The sequence below is a fragment of the Calidris pugnax genome, unplaced genomic scaffold (assembly GCF_001431845.1).
Source record: "Calidris pugnax isolate Ruff unplaced genomic scaffold, ASM143184v1 scaffold27, whole genome shotgun sequence".
In the NCBI taxonomy this organism is placed as follows: domain Eukaryota; kingdom Metazoa; phylum Chordata; class Aves; order Charadriiformes; family Scolopacidae; genus Calidris; species Calidris pugnax.
In genome coordinates, this window is record NW_015090893.1 from 19,784,262 (window position 1) to 19,811,507 (window position 27,246).

The 27,246-nt window shown below is 42.8% G+C and overlaps 1 protein-coding gene across 2 annotated transcripts; it reads right to left on the minus strand.

Moving 5' to 3' along the window:
- Nucleotides 1-633: 633 nt before the first annotated feature.
- Nucleotides 634-27,246, minus strand: JAKMIP2 (janus kinase and microtubule interacting protein 2). Of its 2 annotated transcripts, none has more exons than XM_014947988.1 (21): nt 26,986-27,246; nt 23,816-24,313; nt 23,291-23,500; nt 22,300-22,398; nt 21,551-21,697; nt 19,656-19,796; nt 18,677-18,733; nt 16,728-16,847; nt 16,149-16,277; nt 15,599-15,682; nt 15,221-15,283; nt 14,394-14,492; nt 12,310-12,408; nt 11,923-11,976; nt 10,994-11,059; nt 10,498-10,566; nt 9,346-9,423; nt 8,275-8,436; nt 7,501-7,566; nt 5,883-5,955; nt 634-4,710 (listed from the first exon to the last, which is right to left on the minus strand). In XM_014947988.1, exons 1-20 carry the CDS (start codon nt 27,112-27,114, stop codon nt 5,905-5,907), a joined length of 2,421 nt encoding a protein of 806 aa, XP_014803474.1. In that variant the 5' UTR covers nt 27,115-27,246; the 3' UTR covers nt 634-4,710; nt 5,883-5,904. The 2 variants fall into 2 exon arrangements, with proteins under 2 accessions (XP_014803474.1, XP_014803473.1); XM_014947987.1 differs by having other exon boundaries at nt 8,275-8,478.

Below are 27,246 nucleotides of genomic sequence, written 5' to 3' on the forward strand. Positions count from 1 at the left end.
ACCCCGGCCTGTCCCCGCGCCGAGCCTGCCCGTGCCCTCCCGGGGCGGAGCGCGAGCCCGCGGATCCCCGGGGAAGCGGTGGCAGGTTCGGGAAGGGAGACCCGCCCGCGAGTCACGGCCGTGACGCGCCCAACCGGCCGAGGCCGGGGGAGCCGTGGCGCCCGGCGGTTGGTGACCCCCGCCCCGCGGTACTCACCGACAGACGGAGCCGGCGCTGCGGGCGGTGCCTCCGTCCGGTTCCTGCAGCGACGGGAACCGACCCGATCCCCGCTGCACCGGTAACGGCGCGTGCGGTACCGCAGAGCGCCGGGAGCCGGAGCGCAGAGCGAGAGGAAGGTTCCCCGGGCGCTCTCCTCCTCCCGACTGCAGCCGGGGCAGCAGCTCCCTCTCCCCTGCAAATAAACAATAAATTCCATCTTGGGCCCGCGCTGGGAAAGCTGCTGCGGAGCAGCCGGTCACTGCGGGGGGGGCACCGAAGCTGTCGCACCGACCTCCCCAGGAGCGCTGCCGTGGCCCGGGCTCCCCGGTGCCCCTAGAGGGAGGGAGCCGGCCCGGGGAGCGGCTCTGCTCCAACGCGGTTCCTCTGCACCGATCCCGGACGGATGCTGATTATCTCCGTGAATGTAAAGAGTGTAAAGTGAGTGAGTTGTTTTATTAAAAATGCTGTTTTATTTTTTACAAACTAAAACACCAGAGGTCATTGAATCCTATATTAAATACATAAATTAAAAAATAACCATTCATAAAACTTTACATACAATAAGGATTCTCTTCTACACGTTAATATATATAGTACAGATACATGTCCAGTGTTTATCAAAGGGTCATTCTGCCAAGTCATTTACAATTCTGTTCTGGAACAGACACCAAAAAAATTGGGAACAAAAAGTATCCATAAAAACACAGAGGTGCTGATGTGAGGGAGGGCTGGGGAAAGAGAAACCCTTGGAATCAGCCGCAGCTGCGTCGCCATCGGCCCAACCGTGCCCTGGGGAGGAGGGGCGCCGGGCCTGCTCAGTCCTCATGGGGTGCCACAGAATGGAAAGCTTCGGGGCTGAGAGGATGTTTCCCACTGAGATGAGGGCAGGGAGCTGGGAAATGAAGCACATGGACAGGCAAAGTCTCCATCGTCCTCCAGGCAGATCAGGGAGGGAGGAGTGAGCCGTGAGCTGGGCTGGTAACGCTACAAGAAACCCCATCTCCTCTACAGCCCCCAGCGCCAAATTCCTCTCACCCAACCAGGTCTCCAGCTGAAGTGCCAAAATAGAAAGAATAGTCTTCAAAATCTCCTGGCTCAGCCAGCAGAGGGAAAGCAGTGAGTCAGGTCCGGTTCAGGGTAGGGAGGGCCTGGAGCGCTGGGACCCTCGGGGCGGGAGGAATCCAGGGCTGTGTCTGCTGTCCTCAAAGGCCGCCATCAATCAATTTTTGTTTTGCTGGTTGGTTTTGGGGAGGGGAGGTTGGCTGCAATGACCAGGTTGAGGGAGGATTCTCAGTACTTTGCCCCAGTGAAGGTCAGGAGCAGCCGAAAGCCCCAGATAAACAGTGTCAGGAGAGAGAAGGGGGAAGAGCCCAGAAAAACAGATCCAAGAACCAGTTGCCCATGAGATGTAAAAGTAAACAGGGAAGAGCAGAGCAGCTGTGGCAGCTAAACAAGTCTAGACTCAATTCCCCGTACCTAGATTAGAAGGATATTTTCATAAGCTATAGCAACAATTTACTATATACAATAGGGGATAGATATATGCATATAGATGTATATATATGTACATATACATATATAGATACATGTATATATATATACACAAACTTCAAACTCATTTTGATCTAGCTGACAGCAGGACGTTTGCATTACTTGTACCAGCAAGTGTGTTTTAGGCATGGCTGATGTTCTGCTGTGAGGACGCAAAGCAGTGGCTGTTCCTCTCTGGAGTGGATACAACAATCTTTTAAAAGTTTGCAGACCAAGGTGAGCTGTGGATTGTCACCCCCAGCCCGAGCCCCCCCACACAGACGTGTGCGTAAGAGTAAGGGAGGGAGAATTGGGCAAAAGAGAGACATAAAGTAAGACGTGCACAGCACAGCTCAGAGGGGCTAAATGAAGCAGCCCACCACAGCATCAGTCAGTGGGCTCTGAAACGGGGTATTTCAGTCTGTGCCAGGAACCTTCCCTATGATTGCCTCAAACAAATGTTTCTAGTCCTCCTCACTTTTTGAGCCAAAGCAGAGGTGGAAATTACTGCACCATCACGGAAAACAGGCGCTGCTCATTCTTCTGCAAGAAGAGCTCAGTGATTTAATTGCTGGCCCTAATGCCAGGGAAAACAGGTGCTAGCCTGTATTTACTTGCAGGACACTGCAGCCAAGTGGTACGAAATGAATCATCAGCGGAGGGAGAAGAGGGAATACCCAGAGAGGGAACCCCCAGAGAGGGAACCCCCCTTTTGTAGCTAACCAGTGACATTGTTCAGTGATGGAGAGGTGTCACCGGTGTGGGAGGAGACTCTCGAAGGGCCTGAGCTGCCAGCAGCACAGGTCGGTCTGGGCCAACCTTATCCATGGAGTCTGCTGCGAGGGAAAAAGAATTTGAACAAAGAGCATGCAACATACCTGTATTCATTTCACATATCTGCCTACAGGCCCGTTCTAAGAAAACAAATCAACAAACATACAGCTGGTGCAGAATTTGATAAATCCCTTAACTGAAACAGACTGTTTCAAGAAGCTGTGGTCATACTGCAATTCAAATTAATTTTAAGGAGCAGGAAAAAAAATCACTTGCTAATAGCTTCTAACCTGTGATGGGAGGTTTAACACAATCTGATGCAAGAAATGAGGATGTTAGGAGTCTTTGCTGGGAAATGGAGCCCAGCACTACAATCCAGTTGGACAAATGGATATTAATGATTCAAAGCTATTCTGGCCAAAAAATATCTGTGAGGGGCAGGCATCCTCGACACTAGAGGAACTTCACCCCTGTGATGGCTGAGGAACTGCTTTTGACCTGCTGTGTTGCTGGGGAAGTTACTTCACTGCTTAGTGCCTCAGCTGCTTCGTCTGTGGAAGTAAACAGCAAACAAAGGAGAGACTCTGGGTAAAGCACTTTTAAAGCTTCTGAAGGGCAGAGGCTGTGTGCGTAAGATGTCGGTACTCGTAAGCCCTGTTTTGAAGGTTTAAGTAAAGGACAGGCTGCGTTCTGGCTCTTAGTTTTCTATTTTGTAACACAGATATCCATTTCTCCCAGCTAAAATTAAGGCTCCATCATGGAAGACACCGCTCAGAGGAGGAGCCTGGCAACAGGAACCTCAACAGGCACGGCTCCGGTCCAGGGGGATGAGAGCAGGGCGCAGAGAAGTGCACTGTCCCACACGATGATGAAGGGGACGATGGGCACAGGCTCAGGCCTCTCTAGTGTTTCTGCCACGCAGCTCCTCGGGGCTGTTTCTGTCCAGCTCGGGGCACGGACCAGTGATGCCTCCAGGACGCACCAAGATGGGGTTCCAGGTTTGTGATCAGAGAGGTAAGAAATGCTTTGAAATGCAAACTACTACTAGTTATTCCTAACTGTGGAAAAATCTAAACAGACTAGCGATACTTCTCCTTACTGCTAATAAGGATGTGCTCACACAGCTTTTCCCCATTTTTGGGGTGGGTGGGTGTGTGGGTGTGTGGTTGATCAGGAAGCCAGCTAACAAAATCAGTTTGACAAGCCAAACCAAGACATTTGTTCCAAGCTGGGACAGAACAGTTGGAAGCTGATGCTTTGTGGATCTTACCATATGAACAAGGGGGTTGGCTTTTATCCCCTCTGTCCTCCAACATGTTTCTGTTCTTTCTCAGAAGCTACTCTGCAGGTCCAACCCAGCGATCCTCAGTGTACTATTCAAATAGTAAAACCAAGTATGGTCATTATTCTCTCAATGGCAGCCTGTGAAGAGTATGATTAGAGTCAGACAATAGACAGGCTGTTCTTCATGCAGGGAGTGTGAAGAGAGATAAGGCGGTGACTCTGTCAGAAATCCTCCTTCTACGGACACCCTCCTCTTCCCTCCTTTTGCCCAGTCGGGTGGTGCTCTGTGATCGTAAGTGTAAACGTGGTGCCCTGTCCTGCCCCTCCTGCAATAAGTCAGATTTTTCCTTTCTTCCCCCATGTTGCAGCTGTCATTTCTTCCTGAGGTGAAAAATCAAAGAGGGAAAGGAGGAGTCCCTGCAGCGAGAAAGCCAGACAGTTCCAAGTGAATGCCTTGCTGTCAGCATCTCCCCATGGCTCGAAAGCATTTCTCCCTCTTGTCCTGTCAACTCTGGATCCGTTCCTGGGATGACGGTGTCACATTTAAACAACTGCCCTGCACAGCAGGGATAGATTTTCTGTTGTAACTTTGGTTCCATGCCCAAGACACACTGACTTGATCAGCTGAAAGTGGTTCCTTCCCATCAAGTTCTTCCCACGTGATGTAGGTTCACAGTTCATTTTTCTTCCTCTTTTTTAATTTCAACATACAGAATTTCATTAGATGCAGCATATATCATAGCTTTAGACAGGAACTGTCAAGTAACAAATCTTGGGTGATGGCTTTAAAATACAAGGTGGTTGCAGTCTTGGCTACAGGTTGTTCATTTTTATACTTTTAAAAATAGGTGTAAACAATGTTGTCTTCATCAGGGGATGGAAGCATTTGCCTTTATAAGGACTTATCTGTGTGGTCAAGCACTCTAAAAAATAAAAAAAAAAAAAAAAACACTTCGGTATGAGATAAGCGATATGTTCCTCTGCCCACTTACCCCAGCTGACAAGACGCAGTCCATCAATCAGAGAGTTGGAAAGGTCTGTACTTAAAGTTATCAGCTTAAACTGTTTCCATTTGTCTGTATGAAAGACAATTGTGAAAACTCTGGGTGTTTTACCATGCCTGTCCGTTTAGCACTATAAACTACAGCCCTGTGGTCCATAAACATCCCTGTGGGCATGTTCAGATGAATAGTTATGCACCAGTTTCAGTAAATCTCAAACCAAAGCTGCCTAAAATTCACCAGTGGCAGGAGACACGATGGCCAGTGACAGGCTTTTATCCTGGGACTAGGGATTTCCTATTCTAAGTTCAACTACAGGTGAATTAAAGTTTTCATGTAAATCATCTTTTTCTTTTCTAATGAAAAATGTCATATGTGTAAACAAAAATTATTTTTATGCATTTTTGTGGAACTTTTTGCCATTTGCATCTACCACTGAGTTTTTATCTGAAAAAAAAAACCCCAAACCTTTTCAACTTAAAAGAATTAAAATCAGGAAGACAACATTTTCTGATGAAAAGACCTCTCTCATATCTCCCTTTTAACAGTGTCTCCTTTCTGAGCCAGAAAAGTCCTTCCATCTCTGTCTCCCCCTTCCCGTCTCCCAGCAGCAGATCATTCTTCCTTGCCCTTCTTGGTACCTCTCCTACTTCTGGGCGCTGAGCTCTACCTGTTACAACCTCCTGATCTGTTCCCAAGTGGCAGTTCAGAGCCCAGAGTCTCCATATGGTTGAAATTTATAAGTCTTTTCAGTCTTTCAGTATCACTTTGAAAACATCAGCATTGAATTCACCTGCAATTCTCTTGGCTATTTGATACTGTGAAACTCTCATTAGCTTTTAGTTTTACAATTCTGAATAGCACAGTATCTCTCACAAGCTTTGGCAATTCACTTGCAAGCATGTCGGATGCTGTTGGTCTGACCACAGCTCCCTGTGTCAGCTCAGCGCTGTGATGACCTTCCATGTGAGCTATTACAAATCAGCAATGACCTGCTGAAGTTTCTGACTCCAGACACACACAAGAACACACACGGATGGGATCCCCAGCTCTGTGCAAGAAGTGCTAGTGTTGAGGAAATAAATTTGTCTTACCTTTCCAAGAGGCACATTGACATCAAGGCCAAAGAATAAAGGCAAGAGAGAAGAACAAGAATAGAAACAGAAACTGCGGAAGAAAAAGAATATTGCGTAAAAACTAAACGTCATGGCATTGTAAGCCAGATTGTTTTTGCACTCTGTAGGACAATCAGAATAACTATGCGTTCAGAAAACACTGTATTTCCCCAGTTACTTCTGTAAGCAGCATACCACCTCGCACCCTTAGAAAAGAGATCCCATTATTTGTGGTGATGAATTGCAATTGGCACCATGTTGGAAGCCTAAGATGTAACTGTCACTATGAACTACCACGGGTTGGCTGAAATAGCAAAGCTGGATATCAGAAATAGCACAGGTAGTATTTTTAAGTGCGTTACAAACCAGTGCCTGCAATCCGTGCTGGAAATAGCCTGGAAAAAAAAAGCAGCATATATACACACACATGCATAATACCAAACCCTAACCATTAAATGCTTAATAATCAATTTTTGGATGTCTCATTTTAATCATGAATGTGTTGTCTTCTGGGGTGTGAATTTTTGTGAGTTGAAAGCTCTTTTGAAAATTGATACGAGAGGTCTCCTACTCAAGGTCTCCTTTTGACCACGGCATAGGCTTTGCTTTGTTGTTTCATTTTCAGCACAGGTTATCAGCTTTTATTTTTCCAAGTTTTATGTATTAGAAAGAAAGACACCGAGTCCTTGTATCACAAAAATATTGGCAGAAAAGTGGAAAGACTTACTTGCATCGAGTTTTGCATTATGCCCACTCATTTCACTTTAGAAACTTACATATAAACTGAAAGAGCTCATTAGCACTACTGTCATTGTACTAATATAGCAATTATTTCATATTATAGCTTACACTGGTACATTGATATTTACTAATATAAGTACATTAGCAAGGCTACCGCTGGAGGTGCATCTCACGCCAGTCTGGCATTTCTAGAAAAGCCATTATTGGCAGCAGCATGCTGTGCCCATGTTATGGTCTTTATCCAACAATCCTATCTAACCCATCTTCTACAGGGAGCAAAACTGAATGTCACAGAGTTAGCCTTATTCATCACAAAAATGAAGTGTGTATTTTTAGAGAGAGTATGTGTGTGTATATAAAGAATGTGCATATCTAGTTCTTTGACAGTTCAGGTTAGGGGCAAGATTCTGGTTATGTACTTACATTGCATAGTCAATGACAAGTTTCAATAACGAGGACAGCAACAGAACCTGGGTCCCCCTGTCCCCCAGACAGGAACAGTCTTGAGACTCGCACTCCGCTTCACCCAGCCCTTGCTTCCCCTTGCCTTTAGTGGCAGTACTGCCCTTCCACCAACGCAGCAGTAAACAGCCAAGTAAAGGCTTCATCATTTGGTTCAGTATCATTCACCATAATTAAAATTGTTTGGCATTTATTTCCTAAAATGAAATGTTACGGAGGAGACCCTAAGAATAAAGTCTCTATCTACTGAAACACAAACTGGAAAGAAAGCATAGCAGAACACCAACAGGTCCAGCTGATTCAGCTAAACAAAAAGTTCACATAGTTCAAGAGAACTAAATCATTATTTTCAAAAAAGTTGATCAGTGTGCTTGAGAAGTGTAAGAGAACCAACCTTTTCCTCCAGATCCTTAATTTGTCTCTTTTGGATGTCAGTTTTATCTTCTAAATCTCGGATCCTCTGGAAATCAGAAAAGAAAGCATCTAGACTAAATTCTCAGTATATCTGCTCCTCTGAACAAGTAACTCAATGTTCCAAGTGCCAAAAGCCTAGAAATCAACTAATTTCTTCAGCAGGGATAGTCTTCTGTAGTACCATGACTCCATCCACTAACGCTGCCCAACCACTACCATACTGTGTGTGCAACTGCTCAAAATATGCTACTGCATGTATGTGACTGCAGCCTCAAATGCTGGAAATTAATATCAATAGTGGGTCTGTTTCACATTATCTATTTTATATTAATCCTTTGTTAAATAGATGGAAAGTGTAAGATCATGGTTACACTCCTTACAATTGCCCACTTTGGGGGGGACAGAGCAAAAGTGTCTGGAAAAAACAGATAGCTCTTCTGTGTACATGAGTTCACAAAGTTCCTCTTGTGCCCAGTCTAATAACTGGGGATGACCATTTTTGTTACAAACCTAGATTCACATGGACAGAATTCTGCATTTGCACCTTGGTTTGGAATTTTAAGACTTAAAACATAGCATACCAATCCTCCAGAAGCTAATATCACATCTGTTTGTTTACACAGTAAAGAGACAAAGTATGAAACAACTCAAAAAACTCCCTCGTGACCTGGAGCTTGCCTAAATTTGGCCCCAGATTATCTTCTCACACTGCAAAGCTGAGCAGAGGGGCGTGTGCGTGGTTCCTCTTCCTTACCTGATGAGCCTGCTGGAGCAGCTCCATCCTCTCCTGCAGAATCTGGCAATCATACTCTCTGCTTTTCCTCAGCATCTGACGTCTCAGCTTTTCAACTGCTGTCCTCAGCTCTTCCTGCTGTTTTTCAGTGAGTAGTTCCCCAAACTTTATCACCGTTTCTTGCTGCAAAGCATTGTACAAGGTGGCTTCAAGCTCCTGGATCCTCTGGTTGATGCAATACCAAAAGCCAATTAGAGATGAAACATTGTTTAAAACACAGTGGGAACTGGGGGGTTGATGGCAGATTCTGCTCCTGAGAGAGGGTCCCTGTGCTCAAGTGTGCAAAAATGTTAAAAGCAGAACTCAAAGTGTTTTGGCAAAAGGATACAAACTTTTATTTTTAAGATATTTTAATATTAATTTTTCTAAAATCTCCCACTGAAGTTTTTTAAGCAGTTACAGAGATAATTAGGAGTTGGATAGAATCTTCATACTTGTTTTTTAAGTGTAAGGATGAATATTTCACCAATTGTTAAATTTTGACCCATTATGCTAAAAAGCAAAAGAGGAAAGATTGAAGGTCACTACCAGACTACTTTGCTCTTAATCCTGCTAATCAATGAGCATTCTCATTAACTTGATAAACCAAATATGATGAACTTGCACAACCAGTTATCAGACTGCTATCAGAATTTGATATAGCAGTGTTTATAGCAGGAACTCTTGCTTTTTGTGACATATCATCTTCGTGCTCTGACACATGCAAAATGGCCAAGATTCCAGAGCTGAGTTCCAGTTGGTTGCACTGACTCCAGCTGGAAAAGCTGACATTAATGCGCAGTATCTGCCTTTAACCAACAAAAGTTTCAGACTTCAGGATACCTGCCTTTTTGTGACATGAAAAAGCTAGGTGTCGTGTTGAAGCTGTACAGATTTCATGCTAGTGCATTAGAAAAATTGGGAAAACAAACAAATAAAAAAAAAAAAATGTACTAACAACAAAGCAAACCCCTCTTGTTCCTCATCCAAGAGGAGTCTATGTCCTGTCATGGTGCTGGCCAATACGTGCTGGAGAATTTCCTTTGTACATACCATGTATGCTTGGTCAAGAGCTTGCTTCCTGTAGTCTAGTTCTTCCTCCAAATAACCTTTTATTTTGCAAAATTGCTCCTACAATGAGGATCATTTAGACAGAAAAATTAATTAGTTACTCAAAATACTTTGGGAAGTTTTATTAAATCAACTAGTGATATCTGACTCGGGCAGGACTAGAAGACTGGTCTCCAACTGACACTGCAGAGTTATTAATATCTGACTCAGCTACAGAAGAAGGAAGGGAAAATAGCTGTGGATTGCTTTTGTATGATAGTACCTCTGATCTACATGGAACTAAATCCATTGTCTCTTTGTTGACTTCAGTGATATCGCTTGGCATGTCAGTACTGTAATTTAGGGGCTTCTGTGTGGTTTTTCCAAAGACACCTCCTCTGGCATCATGAACAACCCCTCTTGTGCTTTCTCTTATTTTGGAATAAGTGTGAAAATACAATAAACTAAACAGGAACTAAACAGACATGTTCACATTCACGTTATTTGGGGGAAGCTGCTGTGCTTTAACTTCTCAGCCAGCCTTAAACTGAATTGACTCAATTACAAACATACCATAGGAACACAGTGCAAAACACTACAGCTATCCAACTCCTGTAGTTGCTTGTTCGTCTTGTAGGTTATTTCCATTAACAAGAATAAGAATAGGGTAAGGTACTAACTTTACTGGTGGTACAGCAACTCCAGTTCAGCTATGAATATTTTACCTTTAGGATGTTATGGGCTTAAAATATAATGAAAGAAAACAGCATAATAATTCACTAGTTTCCCACATATTGGTATTGAATAAAATGTGATACAAAAGTTGATGTTTAGACTGTGAATCTTATAAGACATAGAGTGTGGTCATTTACATCTCTGAAAATCACCAAGCAACCTTTGAGCCTTCCGTTCTTTTTAATAAACATCCTCAGGAAAAGAGAGAGTTTTCAAACCATCACTATTTGTGGATCTGTGTTACTCTGCTGTTGCATGTGAACCAGGCCAGTAACAATTTTATGGATTCACCAATAATAAGAGAGAGCCTGCACACTTAATTTGCCAAAAGACCTTTTTAGTTATCTTTTGGCCCACCAAGTAAACGTGACACACTCAGTGTCTTGCCCCTAAAACACGTATTAAGGAAAGTTTGCTTACCATATCACTTTCCAGTTCCATCATTTTCTGATGCAGAGCAGCTTCAACTCCCTCAATCTGCTGGATCCACTGGAGGGAAGACAATGAGAGCTGTAACCTGCTGTAAGGAACTTAAGACACATACTTTCAGTAGAAGTTTTATGTACAGATCCTTTCAGAAGCTTTGAAAAATCTCAGGACTAGAAATCCCACACTATAACTAATTATGGCTCAAATGTCTGATGGTTTTTCATTCTGTTTACAATTGCAAGATTCATTTTACATTCTTTTTGTATTTGCAGTTGTTTTAACTTCACAGCTTGGGCCAGCTAAATGTGCAATTTTTTGCTGCTTTAGCAAGGTGTTTGGGACTGTGCTGGCACAGTTTACTTTCTATGGGGAATCACTTCCTACACTAGAAAGTTTGGCAACATTGACCACCAACAACAGAGCAGAAAATTTCCAGTGTTAGATGAGGCCTTAGATAACGCATGAGAAAAGCAAGCACACAATTTACCTTTTCTGCCAAGGACAATACAGTGGAAGCCTGAATTATGGCCACTTGTTCTTCATTTCTTAAATTCTGTGAAGAGAAAGAGAGGGAAGAAGAAAGTTGGCAGCAGTTTCCTGCACGAATAAAGATAATCCAGGCTATAGATGAGGGTCAACAGTTTTCAGGGGATCCCTGTAGTACTGGGTATCACATTCCCATCAAAACATTCAGAGTCTGTTAACATATTAAAAAGAAAACACTGCTTTTGCCTTTCTGCATGATATAGACTAGCTGTACGTTTTCATTCCATTGCATCTTATGAGAAATGTAAACTAGACCCATTTGTATGTCTTGATGCTAGTTTGACAAAACTGAATTTCCATTAAAGCTTTTGTAAAAATAGTGCTAATTTACACCAGTGAATGAATAGACAATCATCATTCTTTGTTTTTATTTCTTATACATTTTCTTAAAACATATCTAATGCTGGCCAGGGACACAGGATGATCTCTTTTACATGGATGACTAAAGTGGGCAGCAACACCCACTTAGAAAGCCACAGGGAATTTGGTAATTCTTGCCTATTTATGAAAGTGTTTGCAGAGGAATCCTAGTCCTGATGAAAATGTGGTTGGCTCAGACTGCCAAACTAATTCATGTGCTTTCCTGAACAACTGGAGTGCAGTCAGGCCCAGTTCCAATATCAGTGGCCTTTGGATATTCTTCCCACTCTGCTAAACCAGATGTGAAAGCTGCTACTTCATTACTAGCTCTGACTACTGAAACCTCACAAATCCTTAACTTAGGGAAATAAATACTCCTTAAATGAATTTTTCTGATATTACATACTTTAACGAGTATCTTAGAAAACTGTCATGATATTACAGATTTCCCTTGCTCTACTGTACAAAATGCAGCTTGTAAAAGGAAATATATCTCCCACTTTAACTTACCCCATTATCTCCTAGGATGTCTAACTGCTTTATGAGGTCTGGGATGCTGACATCCTGAGAGAGAGAATAAGATAAAGGCATGGCATGCATATTTTATCACAGCTGCAATATTCGTCCCTCCTACGAACCACATTGAAATCAACCATTTTGTTTTATCCCATGGAGATACATCACATTGATTTCAGTTGCCTTTGAACTAAGTTTTATCATTATAGTGAAAATTATGAGTCCAATTCAATTGTGTCAGTCATCACACACTCTTACATTAGACTGACTTTAAATGCTTAATGTGTAGTGGAGTTATTAGCAGAGATGAATGTAATGTTTTATACAGCCAGCATCCACCACTCCTGTAGTCAGAAGTGCTGCATTATAAAACTGACCTACCTTAACCCCTTCCTTCATGCAGTAGATCTGTAGAGCGCTCACACCATCCGAGAATGGGTGAATCTGGAGATTAAATGGTGGGGACCGTCTCTCTCTTTCCTGGATATAAATTGAAAAGACGCCAGAGAACATATTAGAATGAAAGAAATTCACACAGAACTCATTAGATACCATAGCTACTGTTTATATCATGCTTTGCAATGCCAAGCTCCTCATTTTACAAGTCAAAGAAACATTTAGACCTAGTCTGGAAAATAGTGTACCAAGTGGGATAGAATCCTAAACCTGAGATATTTATTTTATAGGAGATTATTCATTTGATTAATTATGTCAATTTGCAAATCGTCTGCAGAAAGGCTGTCACCTAGCTTCAACTCAAGTGATTTACTTAAGAGTTGAACAACTCTACATTGTTGTAAATACTCCCTTTAGAAAAAGGTATTTGACTTAAGACTACTAGGATACTCAGATTACACATTTGGTATGAGGTATGTTCTAGTATCTGCGGAAAGTATTAAGTTCAAAAAAGTGGATCAACTTAGCTATTTACACACCTTCATTGCATAAAATCTACAAATATTTTTCCAGTTTTAAAAGACCAAAGACAAAAACAAAAATTTGAAGATGTTAATTCTCATCCCTTTCAGGTATTCAGGCAAACACAGAAGGGAAGATCAAATTTTACTTTCAAAAAAATTTTTTTAATGAACATGTAATTCATTTGATCAGTCCAGGCCCATGTCATATGGAAACACAGCTGTCGGGTAAAACTGTGGGAAAGTTCTATAAATAAGGGACAAATCCATCACAGCACTGATTCATGAAAGCCAGGAGAGGCTCTGTGTTACCTACAAGCTCGGAATGGCCTTGGACCCCAACTGAGCAACAAACCAGAACAGACCAAGTGGACACATTTGTTGGTTGGTGCTGGTAGCACAAATCTGTAACTGGGGGCAGTCTGGGAAGAGGAGATCGAGGTCTGACCCACTCCTCTGGCTGCCTGAAGAGCCTTCTGGAGCTCCTCCATCAATCTCCAGTGTCGCCTGAGGGATCTTTCTTACTGAACACAGGTCATAGGGAAAGCTGCTCAACAGGGAGCATGCCCAGTGCCTGCAGATGTGACAGTGCTTGTGAGCAGGCAGACAGGCTGTGGCTGTTCAATGTGCTGGGGCCTACAAATTAGAACAACTCCAGGCCGAACACTACACGCACTAGGCAGGTACTGTCAGCATTTCACACATGACAGAATCAGGAAGAATGCTGATAAAAGGCTGTAGGAGCAAGACCACATTCACCTGTATAAAGTGTCTCTTATCCCCACCACGGTGGCAAGAAACCAAGAAACAGAGAGATTAATTCTAAACACGCCCCAGGAATCAATAGCACAGAAGCCATTGCAAATCCTCATCCAGGGACCCTGCGTCCCTTGGCACCTGAGCTCCGTACCCTGGCCCCCCTCAGGAGCTCACAGCACGGGGGCAGCGCCAGCACCAACAGCCCTGTGCACGCCACAGCCCACCCAGCGCTCCAGGGCCTGCCGACATCCCCCCGCGGAGCCAGAGCACCCCAAGGGCTGTCGCAGGCCTGGCTTCAGCTCCCTCTGCCACAGGAGCCAACAGCACCTTTCTCTTCTGCAACCAGGAGTGCTCCGACTGGCTGGTACAGATGGATCTGGGTAGGGCAGCTCAACATTGGCTGGGTCAGAGGGATAGATCTGTACCCCACAGGTATGACACTGGAAGGCAACAGCCCTGGGTATGATACTTTCTCTTACAACTGCTTATGCAATTTCATCAATGATTGCTCACTTAAACCTCAAACAGCTCCAGTCCTTCAAGCAGAGGGCTAGAGAAGTGCACTTCTCCTGACACCCAGCTCAGACAGGTGAACCAGCCAAGTATGGAGCTTACTGTTTCCAGGATATTAGAGCTGACATACTCCAGCTCACAATTAAAAATGCTGGGCCTGATTTATAACTCTGTTATATCACAACAATGCAGGTGTAAACACTAGATTAGAGTTGGTGTCCAGTGCAAGTGCACTAGTTTAATTTGCTACCAGCTCTACTGTAAAGAATCCATCACCTCCAGCTCCAGGTTGCGGAACTCCAGCAGCTCATTCTGGTCTCGGGCATCCTGCAGCTCCTGTTGCAGACGATGGTTTTCTGCTTCCAGTTTCTCTATCTAATAGAAATATGTAAATTCAGGATCTGTGTGACTTTTACAAGAGACATTGAATATTTGGTGAGTAGTAGTTGAGGTTGCATGGGCAGTGCAAAATACCAACTCTAGAGATGATTCACTACTTGCTGTTTTGCCTCAGTGAGTCTTTAGTTTACAGGTGAACTGCTCATCAACCTCCTAAACAGCATAAAATGCTTATGCTGGAGGTTTTCCTAAAAGAATCCAACCCTAGTGAAGATCAGTGGGGAAGTTAACTATACAGATGTGTCAGGTTAGCTACTAGATTAGTCTGCACTAGCTATTAAACACACTGCTCATGGTAAAGCACTGGAACAGATTGTCTGGGAGAGACGTGGAGACATTATTGTTGGAGGACCCTAGGAATAAGGTGGACAAATATCTATCAGGAATGACACAGCAGCAGCCGACGCCTCAGTGCAAGGCTCTTTGAACACAGGGGTCTGCACTTCAGAGCCAGAATGACGAATAAAGCTTCAAGCCCTCAGGCTGGAGCTTATCAGAGACCTGGTGCATCAGCAACCACCAGCAACAACAGTGCCTGAGCAGAGCTGGAGAGAGCTTCTCTTTCTGTATGCTACCCTGCTCAAATTAACCTATGCTGTTCCGTCCTTATTCCAGACCTATAAGCACCAGACTGCATGTCCAAAAAGTGTACTGTAGGATCCAGATTACCCTTCAGAGTGAGCACACAAACCCTGGGAACATACCTTGTCCAAAAGCTCTTGGTTCCTCTTAATGAAAAGCTGTTTGTCTTCCACCCAGTGTGAGTCCTGTTGGATAAAGCAGAACTATTACAGAATAATCACATAATCACCTCCAGGAGGTTGGGTACATTTATTGAAGATTGGAACCACAATATTCAGGCTTTAAAATCCTACAGGAACGAACTGGTGTTTACAGAATAACAGCATATTAGTCTACCAGGCTGTGCCAAACTTCTGAACTCAGCAGACCTGCTTGTTTACTGAACAGCAACTTTAATTCTCATGAAAGTCTATAAATTGTGCCAGGTAAGCAGAATTGTGTCTGTAAGCAGAGCAGATAGAATCCAAAATAGGAAAAGAAAATACACAACAAGCGCTTACCTGCCCTTTCTGTGCCAAAGTTTTCTCCAGATCTTCTATTTTGGCTTTATATCTCTGGACTTCAGCTTGGATCTGCTCCTGAGCCTGTTGAAGTCAGGTACACCATTAAACAGTAAAAAAAACCAGCAATGTGACTGGTATTAAAAGGAAACCAAACACAGCAGAGTCTGGGTTTGTGTTGTGGCTTCCACTGAGTAACTGTTACAAAGATTCTGGCTCAGCAATGTCTTGTGCCACCCCTCAGATTGGCCAACCCCTTCACACCTGGACAAAAGACGAGAAACCCTTGTGATTCTGTGCCAAACTGCAGAACTGCGTTGGCATGCCTGCCTGACTGCAGAGTTCTCAGGTTCAGGGGGAGGACAGCCCCTGAGTGATCATGGCCATTCTTAATTGTCACTCTCTTTAAATGTACTCATCAAATGAGTGAAGCAAACATCTCTCAGTTGTATGGATGTTGTACATAAATCCATTCCCTTGTACATCACTTTGAGGGGGTTTGTATGTCCTGATAGCAATGAAATGCTTTTACCCTCAAACTAATACTGACCTTGGCTTCTCTTTCAGCATCTATGACGCCTCCCGTCTGCTCCTGCAGTAGCGCATACGCTCTCTGCAGGGCCTGGTACTCCTTTGTCAGCTGCCGAAACCGCAGCTCTGATTCTTCTGCTGCTAAACCCTGAAGGATAAGAAAGGACGTGTCTAAGCAGGAGACAGTAGAACACTGCCAAAGCAAAGAATGCAAGTGTGTTCTTAAGCACAATAGTTAGTTTACAGGTCTTAGTTTTTTGGTGAGCTTGCTGTCATATGAAGTAACAAGAATGTGGAATTTATACAGCATTTGTTTGTCTTTAAGCTAAAAAACCAAATGTGATTGGTTTATTTTCTTAAAGGGAGAGAGGAAAAAAGTCATCTCAGATTGCAATGAAGTCCATAGCTGTAGTCTCTACGGACTAGATTTTTAAAGAACCTCTTGGCATTTCAGCATATCAGTAACCAAAATTGAGGCCAGATTATCACTCAATACACACTATAAAAAGCAAAGTGTTTTTGAGAGCCTGGCCACTTATTGTGGAAGTCAAAATCTCTTGAAAACTTGTCCTTGCCTATGGAAAGAGTCAGATCTTACCTCATCCAGATCATCATCTGGGGTTGCTGGTGTTCTGTCTGTTCTATATGATGCCACAGAGGATGTTTCAGAATCCATGGAATCATCATCGTACCCAAAAACCGTATCCACCACGTGTCTCTAAAGAAGGGAAAACATGATTTCTAATCTCCAGGTAGCATGACGTTCTGATGGCGGGGAGGTTAGTTCAAAATCACATTGCTAGTTACTTAAGGCAAGACACAAAACAAGAACAATGGGCTACCCCTGCAATTACCATCCCCAAACAAATCCGAAGGGAACCATACTGAAAAATCAGGTCTCGAACTGGTGGAGAATGAGTTTGCTGATTAATTTTTCTGAGCTGAGGATATGGCTCAGTCTAAAACTTGGAAAACATAATGGGAGCAGCAACATGCTAGAAGTAAAGCCTCTGCCCTTGCAGGAAGGCAGGAGAATTGTTCCTTAACCCCAAAGCTGTTCAGAAGACATTGATCAACATGCAGACTGGTGTGCAAAGATAACACCATTAAGAGTTGGAAATGTGTGCAGAACAGGGAACTCTCCTATCACAGACACTGCTGATTATTTTTAATAGCTCAGTGCTTCTCTTGTTGATATTACTGTTGGAGCGAGAGCTATGCTAATACAAAGCTAGTGTGAAGGAATGTTTATCTCACACATCTCTCCAGTACTACACTAGCTGCCACATGTTGTAAGAGGCTGCTCACACTACACAGTTTGGTTGTGTGTTTGGTTGAGACAGCTCACTATCTCCAATCTCAGTAACTGAATTAAATCAAATGAAAGCTGTGAGCCATGCCATCTATGAACGTATAGATGTTTAACCTTGCAGGCTTGGTTTCACAGTACAGATTTGAGCATTTAAATACTTGACTTATGAATAATTCTGCAGCCAAACTGATCGACCAGCATTGAAGATGCACTTCTGCTTTGCAACATTTTTCACTTTTGCTGACAGGTTACAACCTTCTAAACCTGGAATTTGAATCACAGAAAATACACGTACCAAAGATGCCAATAACCTTTTGCATATGTTCTCTTTTGTTGTTCATATTTTTCCAAGTGAAGACAATAGCCATATTCTCCCATGTTATGATCTCTGGCTTAGAAATAAAGTTGACTGATGAAAATACATTTTAGTCCTTGTCTCCCAGTTGTGTTTTCTGTGTATTGCTTCAAAACCGATATAGAAACACATCTAGGATTTACCAGTCTGAAATTCTCTGTGTGTAGGACAGCATTGCGTTACTTCCACAGAACATGGCTGATGTACTAAGGGATGCCCTTGGAGGACAAAAAGACACCAAGCTCTGTTTTCTACATGGTATTTCCGCTTTCTGGAGGTGGAACATGGCTTTTGAAAAGTCATTCTTCACATCTAGCTGACAGAGGAGGCATTTCTACCACTACTGACTACTCAGCTCTAAAATGGTACATTATACCAGCTTCAGACTTGACCCCGTTCAGGGTAACACTGGGGATTGCCAAAAGCCTGGGGAACTGAGCAGGAGAGAAAGACACTCAATTTCTCAGGCAGCAACTTCCACTTGAAAAATAAAGACGCACAAGGATTTTGATTTAGCCCATATGTGCTGTGAAAAATAGATAGCAGAAGATAGATGGGAAGGTGTCTGGAAATGTAAATACATCTCAGCATAATATACCTCGAGGCCAACATTTATAGAAACCAGATGGAAGGAAGATTATTACTCTTTCAGAGCAGGGGGGAAAATCCCCATTTTGCTGAAAATAAAATAGCTACACACCCTTAACTGAATTTTTAAGTGGACTTAAAAAGCTCTCCCAAAGTAACTGAGGTGTTTATAGACCCAATCACTAAAGCAGATTGTTATAATCCACAAAGCTCTTTAATCAGATTGCTAAAGTGTTTTTTCCTACAGAGCCTAATAGTATTTTTATAAGCTGAAAACAGTTTTTCTTCTTACCTTAATTGGCTTCGAGCTCCTTTTATGCTTCCTGCGACGAATGAGTTTCTCCCTGTCCTGGAAAATAAGATTAAAAAGTTACTCTCTCTGCTTTTGTTTGCAGCTGTAGAAGGCAAAATCTACAAAGGAAATCAATTGCGGGCTTCCACCAACTGTTCATCTGTTCATATGCTCAACGGGAATCTGATTCCAGGTAGAAGGATTCATATCCACATTTGTAGGCATCAACTGAAAACCACCTGAAGAAGGGAAGATGGAATATCTGAAAAAACAACCCTTATTGTGCAGTTGCCTTGACAGGCTGTCAAATGACAGGTGCCGATGATTTCCTGTTAAAATCCCTGGGAGGCCTGTTGTTGGGACTGGTTTGGGCTGTGTACGAGAGGCTGCCCGCCTTCCCTGCAGAGGAGATGCTGCCTCTGTCCAAAGTCATAAAACGATGGTAGTGTCGATCTCTCCACTCCTAGCAATGATGTCTTAGAAGAGGCAACAGACTGCTTTGCAGTCTCTTTCTTCTTCCCCTCAACATCATAATGCAAAGTCAGCTGAAAAAGGGATTGTCAGAACTAAATGACAGAAGATCTAAAGAACCACAGTCTAACAGCACACGATATTGTACTGTGTCCCTGCCTCTTTTTACAGAAACATTTTAATGGGACCTTAGTTATAATGGTGAAACACCTTGGCACTGCCCTGCCTTGTGAGCATGGAGGTACCTTGCCAAGCTCCATGGTTCTTAGTCCACGTTCATTTCTAGAGCTCAACTCACACACAAGAGTTATACTTTTCAGTTGTTTGGGCTTCCAACCCCCTAGAAATTCAGTTAAGGTGCACTCATGCACACCTACATCTAAAAATCTGCAGGTGTTAAAAGTAAGATAAGACATTAACCCTCAGACCTCTAGTTATAATAAGAAATACTGTCAGTGGTGAACTGTACACAGGAGTCATTCCTAATTTCCTGGTGCTCTGGACATACCCGTGTTAACTCATCAATTATGTTCTGTTGTTCTATGACCTGAAGCTTCAAGAATTCAGTTTCTTGTTCCTCATTAGCCTGATCCAGGTCATTGAGTGATCTTAATTTCTTTAGAGGAGGATGTGATGTCATTTTTTCTCTCTGTGGTAAGAAGAAGAAACAGATAAAATAAGATCCAGCAATTAAAAGACAAAAAGACCACCTTTCAGTTAAAAATTAGACATTAACTTTCATTTAAGCTGTACAGCCCTTTAAATATGCTTCAGACACACCATTCTTATAACATTAGTAACACCCATCAACACTTCTTAACAATAAGGCAGCACAGCAAGGCTGAGCTTTTCAACCAGAACAACAAAGCTTTATCTATTCACATATTGTGTGGCAATATAGCCTCTAGAGCAGCTCTTAAAGGTCATATACTATAGCTCTTCCTTTGCCATGCATCAAGATACCCCAACATGTGGCAAATGCAGCTGAACTCCCTACCTCTCCAGAGGGCATGCAAATAGTATCTACTCCCATGTCCTTACTGACACCCATCATATGATCACAGTGAGAAAAACTTTAGTCACGTGAAAGATGTGCACCCAGTCAGAACAGAATGAAAGGTAACAGATGTGGAACCAGATCTATTTTAACTAAAAGTCCACATCCTGCCTGCTCCCGAGCATATGTGGGAAAAGACATGGCTACAGCCCGTCAGAATTATTCTAGTCACCCACAGCTCGCTAACTTCCATAATTTGAGCATCTATAGAGCAAAGAGCAGATGTCGGGGGGCTAAGTTAGAACACGTGTGCTGTGTGTGCATATATGCACCACGATGTCTAATGCATGCAGGTTCCCACGTCCCTTCTCTTTGCTGCGGGAGAGCTGAAGGGGCTGTGATCCGTCCTACCGCAGCTGTGGAAGACGAATTCTGACCTATGACACCTGCAATAAGTTTATCTGTCTTCTGGGCATGGGTGAATTGCAGAGTATTAAAGAGGATTAACCTTGTAACACTAAAGTCTTTTTCCTATAAGACAAGAAAGTGAATCTGATCATCTCATCCTAATCAGCAGGAAAGCTGCCTCCGTTGCAGAAAAGCCAGCCTGCTCAGGATGGGGACAGGGCTATTGCAAGCCAGAGACGAGACACACAAACATGCTTTGCAGGGGAAGAAGTCATCTCAGCCTGCCAGTTTACATCTGGCAACCCAGAACTTCCACCTCCTTTTTCATTAATGACAAAGCAACATTGGTGCATGTGCAGGGACTGGATCCTACCTGATACTCAGGACAATTCCTTTTGAAGGATATACAGACAATAACTGCTTCAACCCCGCTTCATATAGCCCTGGTATATGAAATTTATAACCCTAGCCAAATTTCTGCCACCACCATTCTCCCTTTCCCCTATCCATCTGCCATGCATGTGTCTTATATTGTATGTGCTCAGTGGCAGAACAGAACTTCACTTTGCCATCATCAGCTCTAACATGCACATTCAAAGCTGAACACCACTCTGGATGAAAACATCGCTCTAAATAGCTTCCTTTTGGAGTTCCAGATGCAAAATAGCACAATGGGATATGACTCAATGATATAACTATTTTTTTTTCTTTTTTTAAACAACTGAAACTGAATATTCTAATTTTTGTAACAGTGTTATAGACTGTGATTATGCATTCATTTAAATATATTGCACATGTATGCACAATACACGTTGTTATGGTATGTAAGTCTATTATACATAGACTATATTATGTACATGGCTGTATCTTATCAGCAGTATTACAAACTATATACAACACATTTTCTCTATGTATATCTGTGCACACACTATGCAGATGTGGCCATCATAACAAACATAGATCATGCAGTAATCCTCATTTCGCTCTTCAGTACCAACCATTTCTATATTTTCTTTAGTGACTGCTTTGAGTTTATCTTCCATGCGCTGCAGAGACTGCATAAGTTCATCATTTCTCTTCGTGAGGCACTTGTTCTTTTCCAGAAGAGGTTTACATTGTTTCTCAGCTTCTCGGACACGCTTCAACTAGATTGATAATAGCAATTAATAATTGTAAATAATCCAAATAAAAGATATTTTTTCTCCCTCCTTTGTTAGAATTATTTTGTTACTTTCCCACTGGACTATTGTCCCAGCAAAACGCCAAAGTGATCTAATGAAACTGATGCTTACAGCTGACTTTATCTGTAAATCTCAAAGCATAATTCTGCATATCCATTTCTAAAAGCTAGCTTTATCTATGGGAAAACTCAGACATAGAGATGAAGCAACCCAACACAGAGTCAGGAGACTGCAAAGCTGCTACAGAAGTCCCTAATGACCTGTGCTTTATCTGCAAGAAACCCACTGATTTTCTCATTAGAAGACAGATTTGCACAGGTACCTACTCACTCTGGATCCCACATCTGCCTCTCTGTCTCAACTTCCGTTGTAATTTTGTACTCATGTAACGTCAATTAAATTACTGTTTAATTCTAGGATAAAAAGTCATCCTCAGCCTCCTGAGTGACTGGCCTGATGGACGGAAAAGGCATATTCATCACTGGCTGCCATCCTTGGATCCTTCTCTCTTTGCCCTTCCCTACAGCTCCCGACCTCCTCTGTCCGAGAGTGCAAAGCTCACACACCAGTTCGTTTCGTTCATCACCGAGCAACGTGTTCCTGTCTTCCAGCTTCCGGATCGTGGCATTCAGCTCTGCTATCCTCTTCTGATTTCTGCGCAGGTCCTGTTCATTGGCAACAACACAATACAGTTACTGACTCTTCTCAAAACACAATTGGGAAAAGAATCCTCAAAAACCACACACCAGTCAACTTAAGATGTCATCATCAACAAATTATATTTATGGAATTTTACAGTATTGAGCATGCTGGCTCAAAATATATATATTTTTGGAAGAAAGTATCTGGTTTGGGGGACACTTTAATTGAAAATTTTCAGCTGTTTAAAAAAATAGAGAGAAAACAGCAAAACAGATGTAAATATTTTTTATGATGGGAAAGGAAAAGCAAGAAGCTAAAATATTCTAATTTTTATTGCCTTTTCCTATACATTGCTTCTACATGCTGAGGCACTATGTCAGGTGAAAAAGTAACAACATCCTTTTCAGTATCAATTGCATTTGCTTTATTATTCCTTATTTGTATGTGTGTAAATATGTGTATATATACACACACATTTGTTGTGTAAACATCATATTTAGTCACACAACCCAGTGAGTTGCATGCTTTGTGAATGACAGCAAGGGTCATGTATATAGAGAATAAGACAGAAAGAGGAGGATCTCCTAAGAGTCTCCTGGATTCCCCTCATCAGCCTTCTCCCTGCCCACCTGCCCAATTGCATCTGGTTTTGAGAATGCATGCTACCCAGGTAGTTATGTTCATGGAATGACTCTTTCAAGGGAGCACTAATTATTTAAGATGTTTTATGTTTGTAAACAGAGCAGCTGAGGAAACAGCCTTAGAAAGCTTTGTCCCAGTAGCATTCTCTCTAAAGAATCTACAGACATAACTTCTCTGTAGTAAGAGTGGGAATGTTTTCCCAGAACCTGAGAATATATTTAAAAGAAACACAGCCCTGTTTCTGTTTTGCAGGGGCCAGTAAAACCCGCGTACCGGGCTGCTGCAGTGCTCGGAACCATCCCCGGCCCTTCCTGGGATCTCTCTCTTGGGACTGCTCATGTTGCACTCCGCCTCCTTCACCAAGAAGAGCTGCTCATCCAAAGCCTCCTTCTGCAGCTGCAGCTTCTGCACGTAGCCTGTTTGTGTCTCCAGTTCCTTCTCCAAGGAAAATATGATCCTGTCTTTAGCCTTGATCTCGTCCATCTGAATGAGAGAAACACCAGAACAATGATATTACCATGTAAAGGCAACAACATTTCAGCCTTCTCCAACCTAGTAGTATGATTTACTTCATAGCAGTGTTCACCCTCTCACTTTAAGGTGTTAGCTGCTATCACAGCTGTTCCTCTGACTGACGCACCACAATCTATTCACTGCTGAGAAATGACCATGAGAAGTTTTTAATACTTTTGCCAACCAAGGCACGTTGCAGAGTTCTGTTACTCACAAAAGCTAAGAGGCACAAGAGCCAAATTCACTACAGTGTGAGAGAACACACAAACAGTTTTGGTTACTGACCAGACGGCGAATATCCCTTTCACTCTCCCATTTGATCTTGGAAATGGCTTCCTGGTGGGACTGATGCTCACTCCGAAGATCCCCGGCCTTGATCTTATCGGCTTGGATCATATTGTTAAGGGCCTCATCTACCTGCTTTTTGGCAGACTTCAGTTCAGTAATTTCCTGCAGAAGCTTAAGGCGCTCGGAGTCGAACTGTTTTCGGGCCTCTTCACGAGCCTCAATAGTCAGCGCTGTCCTTACTTTATCACTGCTCCCGTCCCGCAGCGCACACAGCGCTGACTTGAGGCGTTGGATTTCGCTGTCACGGACTTTCACCATCCGTGTCATCTCCTGCTCATGCTGCTTGATGAGGTTCTCTCGCACAGCCTGCAGCTCCTTCATCTTCTCCTCATGGAGTTTGGCTTTCAGCTCCGTGATCTGCACAGTCTGCTTGCGCTGCTCCACCTCGCGGATACGCTTCGTTTCTTGAGTCTTCTCTCTTTCAAGTTTAGCAACCTGCATTTAGATAAAATGAAAGTCACCTGATACCAACATAATGTTATAAAAACAAGCCTGCCCAGACACATAGCCACGTCAAATCAAGGAAGATCCTGCTGTAGACCCTAGATGATCCTCCACCCTCCTACAACAAAACATGGGCCAGCTCCTGGGGCATTCACATAGATTTTACACTGTCTTCCCTCAAGCCAAAACAGCCCTGTCTTCTCCAGGTGTCTTGCCTCAACCAGTGCCTGTTTCCAGGCCACCTAGTTTACTAAACTGAAAGGCCATCAGATGTTAGGCTAACTTGTAGATATACCATTCTGAAAGGAAGAAAGGGAAAGTGAATGAAGGCCTTGAGGGAAAAAGATTACACTTGAAGTAACAGAAAAGAGACCTGTTCAATAAAAGACCATAATGGCCCAGAGGTTTCTACCCTCTTTGGATTCACTGGTAGAGCAAACTCATTGCTAGAAGAGACAGGAAAGGTCCAAAGGTCCTATTTGTTTGTCCCCTTTGTGGGATAAATGCTTTCCTAAAGCTCCTTCTAACATTACAGAATCATCCAATACAGGTTGGACAGGACCTCTGAGATCACCGAATCCAACCATAAACACTCAAAAAACCCCCTTACAATCGGCCACTAGAGCATGCCCTGAAGTGCCACATCTACACGTTTCTTAAGTACCTCCCGGGATGGTGACTCAACCACCTCCCTGGGCAGGCTGTTCCAGTGCCTGACAACTCTCACAGTAAAGTAATTCTTCCTAATATCCAATCTACCCACATTGTGGGTGCCTGCCCAGTTTGGCATCCTGTTTCTAGCCTGATTTTACAAATGGGGTTGTACCAGGATATCAAATCTGAACCTGCTTATGTCTAGGAAAAAAGAGGAGCAGGCTAAAATCTTAATTCCAGATTAAAATAAAGTTTGCCATGATGTCTGCTACTCTCAATCCAAACTGCAGAACAATTCAGAAGTGTGATCTACTTCCCAAGAGTGGAGTTTTTAACCCCCCCACTACTCCACAATGACAATTCCTTTAATAACCTGAGCACTCAGTCCAATTTAGTTGTTGGAATTCCATAGCTGCAGTGATATCAAAAGGCTCGGAATACAGTGGAAAGCATTACAGAAGCTCACTGGCTATGCATTTTCTGGCAGCCAGCCTGTAGCTCCTGAAGAGAAAACTAAGCCTTGCCTGTGGGCAACACACAAATGCCAAAGCTTGCAGTGAAAACAAAAGAATCAAAAAACATTTTTGCTTTCCAAGACTGTCATTAACCATCTCTGAAAGAAAAGGATGCAGAATAAGTCTGAAGGAGTGATGATGTCTGCTTTGTTTCAGTTTGCAAATCTTGTCTATTTTAAAAGGTAGCAAACTAGTGGCTACAAATCTCACTCATAGGCAAAGGGGGAATGCCACCAGATTCTCAGAACATCAGATAACACAGAACTGGCTATTCTTGTTTTCATTTAGCTTCTCCTAAATTACACAAATCAATTTCCGCTATGCTAACAGTCGTCTGAGGTTACCAGTACAATTAACCTTGCTATATTGGCATGAACATCTGTCCTTAAAAGAAATAAGTGATAAAAAAGACCTCTTAGATGCTGAAGGATTTGTGGTTATTCAGGTTTGGAAGCTTCAGGCAAGTCATTCTGGGTTTATTTGCCCAGGATATATGCTTATTTGCAATGGAATCAAAAAGCCAGGCTGATGGACTTCAATTATATTTCATTTCAAAAAACAAAGTATCACTAGGCATCATCCTTTGAAAATGTGCCTGCCACCAGACTGCACTGCCTCCAGTCCACTTCTTAAGAATTATTAAACAGACATTTGTTATCTTCACTGCTTACAGAAAACATACTGCTAAACCTGAAGACTGCCTTCATCTCACCCAAGTTCAGGGAACTTTAGTATTTACCATGTAATTTTATTGCACAAAGCTATACTCTGACTATAAAACACAGACGTGTTGTGCTTGCTGCTAGAAGCACCTCTAAAGGAAGAGGGAGCAACACTGTCAGAGCACACAGTACACATCTTTGCAAAGCCCCTTCAGCATCACCTGTGGGAAAATCGATGCTGTAGGGCCGTGGCCCACACACATCGTATCTGTGCGTGACACTCAGCTGACTTTAGACTAACTTTACATGTCTGAGACTGTAACTCTGGCAACCATTGGTACTTGAACAAACTATAAACGTTGCATAGATTCTCTAGTGCAAACAATATGCTTCAGCTGCACTGCAGATGGGTTACGAGGGTCAACATGCATTGTCATGCTACACGTTTAGGGACTACTCACTCCAACTCTGAAATAAGACGTCTTGCTGAAATATCAGCCACTCAAAAAACGAGCAACACTACATGATTTCTGAACACTGAGTGGATAGGATGACACCCACTAACTGGAATATGGCCAAAGACATTATGAAAGACATGTTAATCCATTTGAGGGCCAGAGGCTTCTTAAATGTGTACCTCAGTAAAAAGGAGTCTTTTCCACGGAAGCAATGGGACATCCACAGTAAGAAAACATCGTATGTGGAGAAACAATCAGACCACTGTTCCAGGAAAGAGTTACATTGCATATGTTGATTTCTGTTACACTATTTTTTCCCATGTGTTTCTCGGCTTCAGCACAGACACTTTATTTAAAACCAAACCCTCACTCACCTTAGATTTCTCCTGATGCAGCTCAATTTGAATGTCCGTTAGCTTGGTCCTGAGTTCCTCATTGGCAGCCTGTAGGGCAACAATCAGTGCCTCAGGCTTTTCGCCCTTGCTACGTCCTTTTTTTGACATGGTTTTTTATCAGCGAGAGTCCACGTGTATAATTATTTCAAATATGGACTGCCATCTTTTTCTGTTCCTTTCCGTGCCAGTTAGTTCAGCACCTACTGCATGAAATTCCTTCAGGTCCTGGACTCAGCTGCT

Excerpts from the sequence above, each read along its gene's own strand:
- JAKMIP2 (XM_014947987.1), bottom strand. The coding sequence starts at position 27,114 with ATGTCAAAAAAAGGACGTAGCAAGGGCGAAAAGCCTGAGGCACTGATT. Across the intron at positions 12,409-14,393 it reads TCCGCAACCTGGAGCTGGAG|GAAAGAGAGAGACGGTCCCC; the intron begins GTGATGGATTCT and ends ATTTATATCCAG. Across the intron at positions 11,977-12,309 it reads GCATGAAGGAAGGGGTTAAG|GATGTCAGCATCCCAGACCT; the intron begins GTAGGTCAGTTT and ends TCTCTCTCTCAG.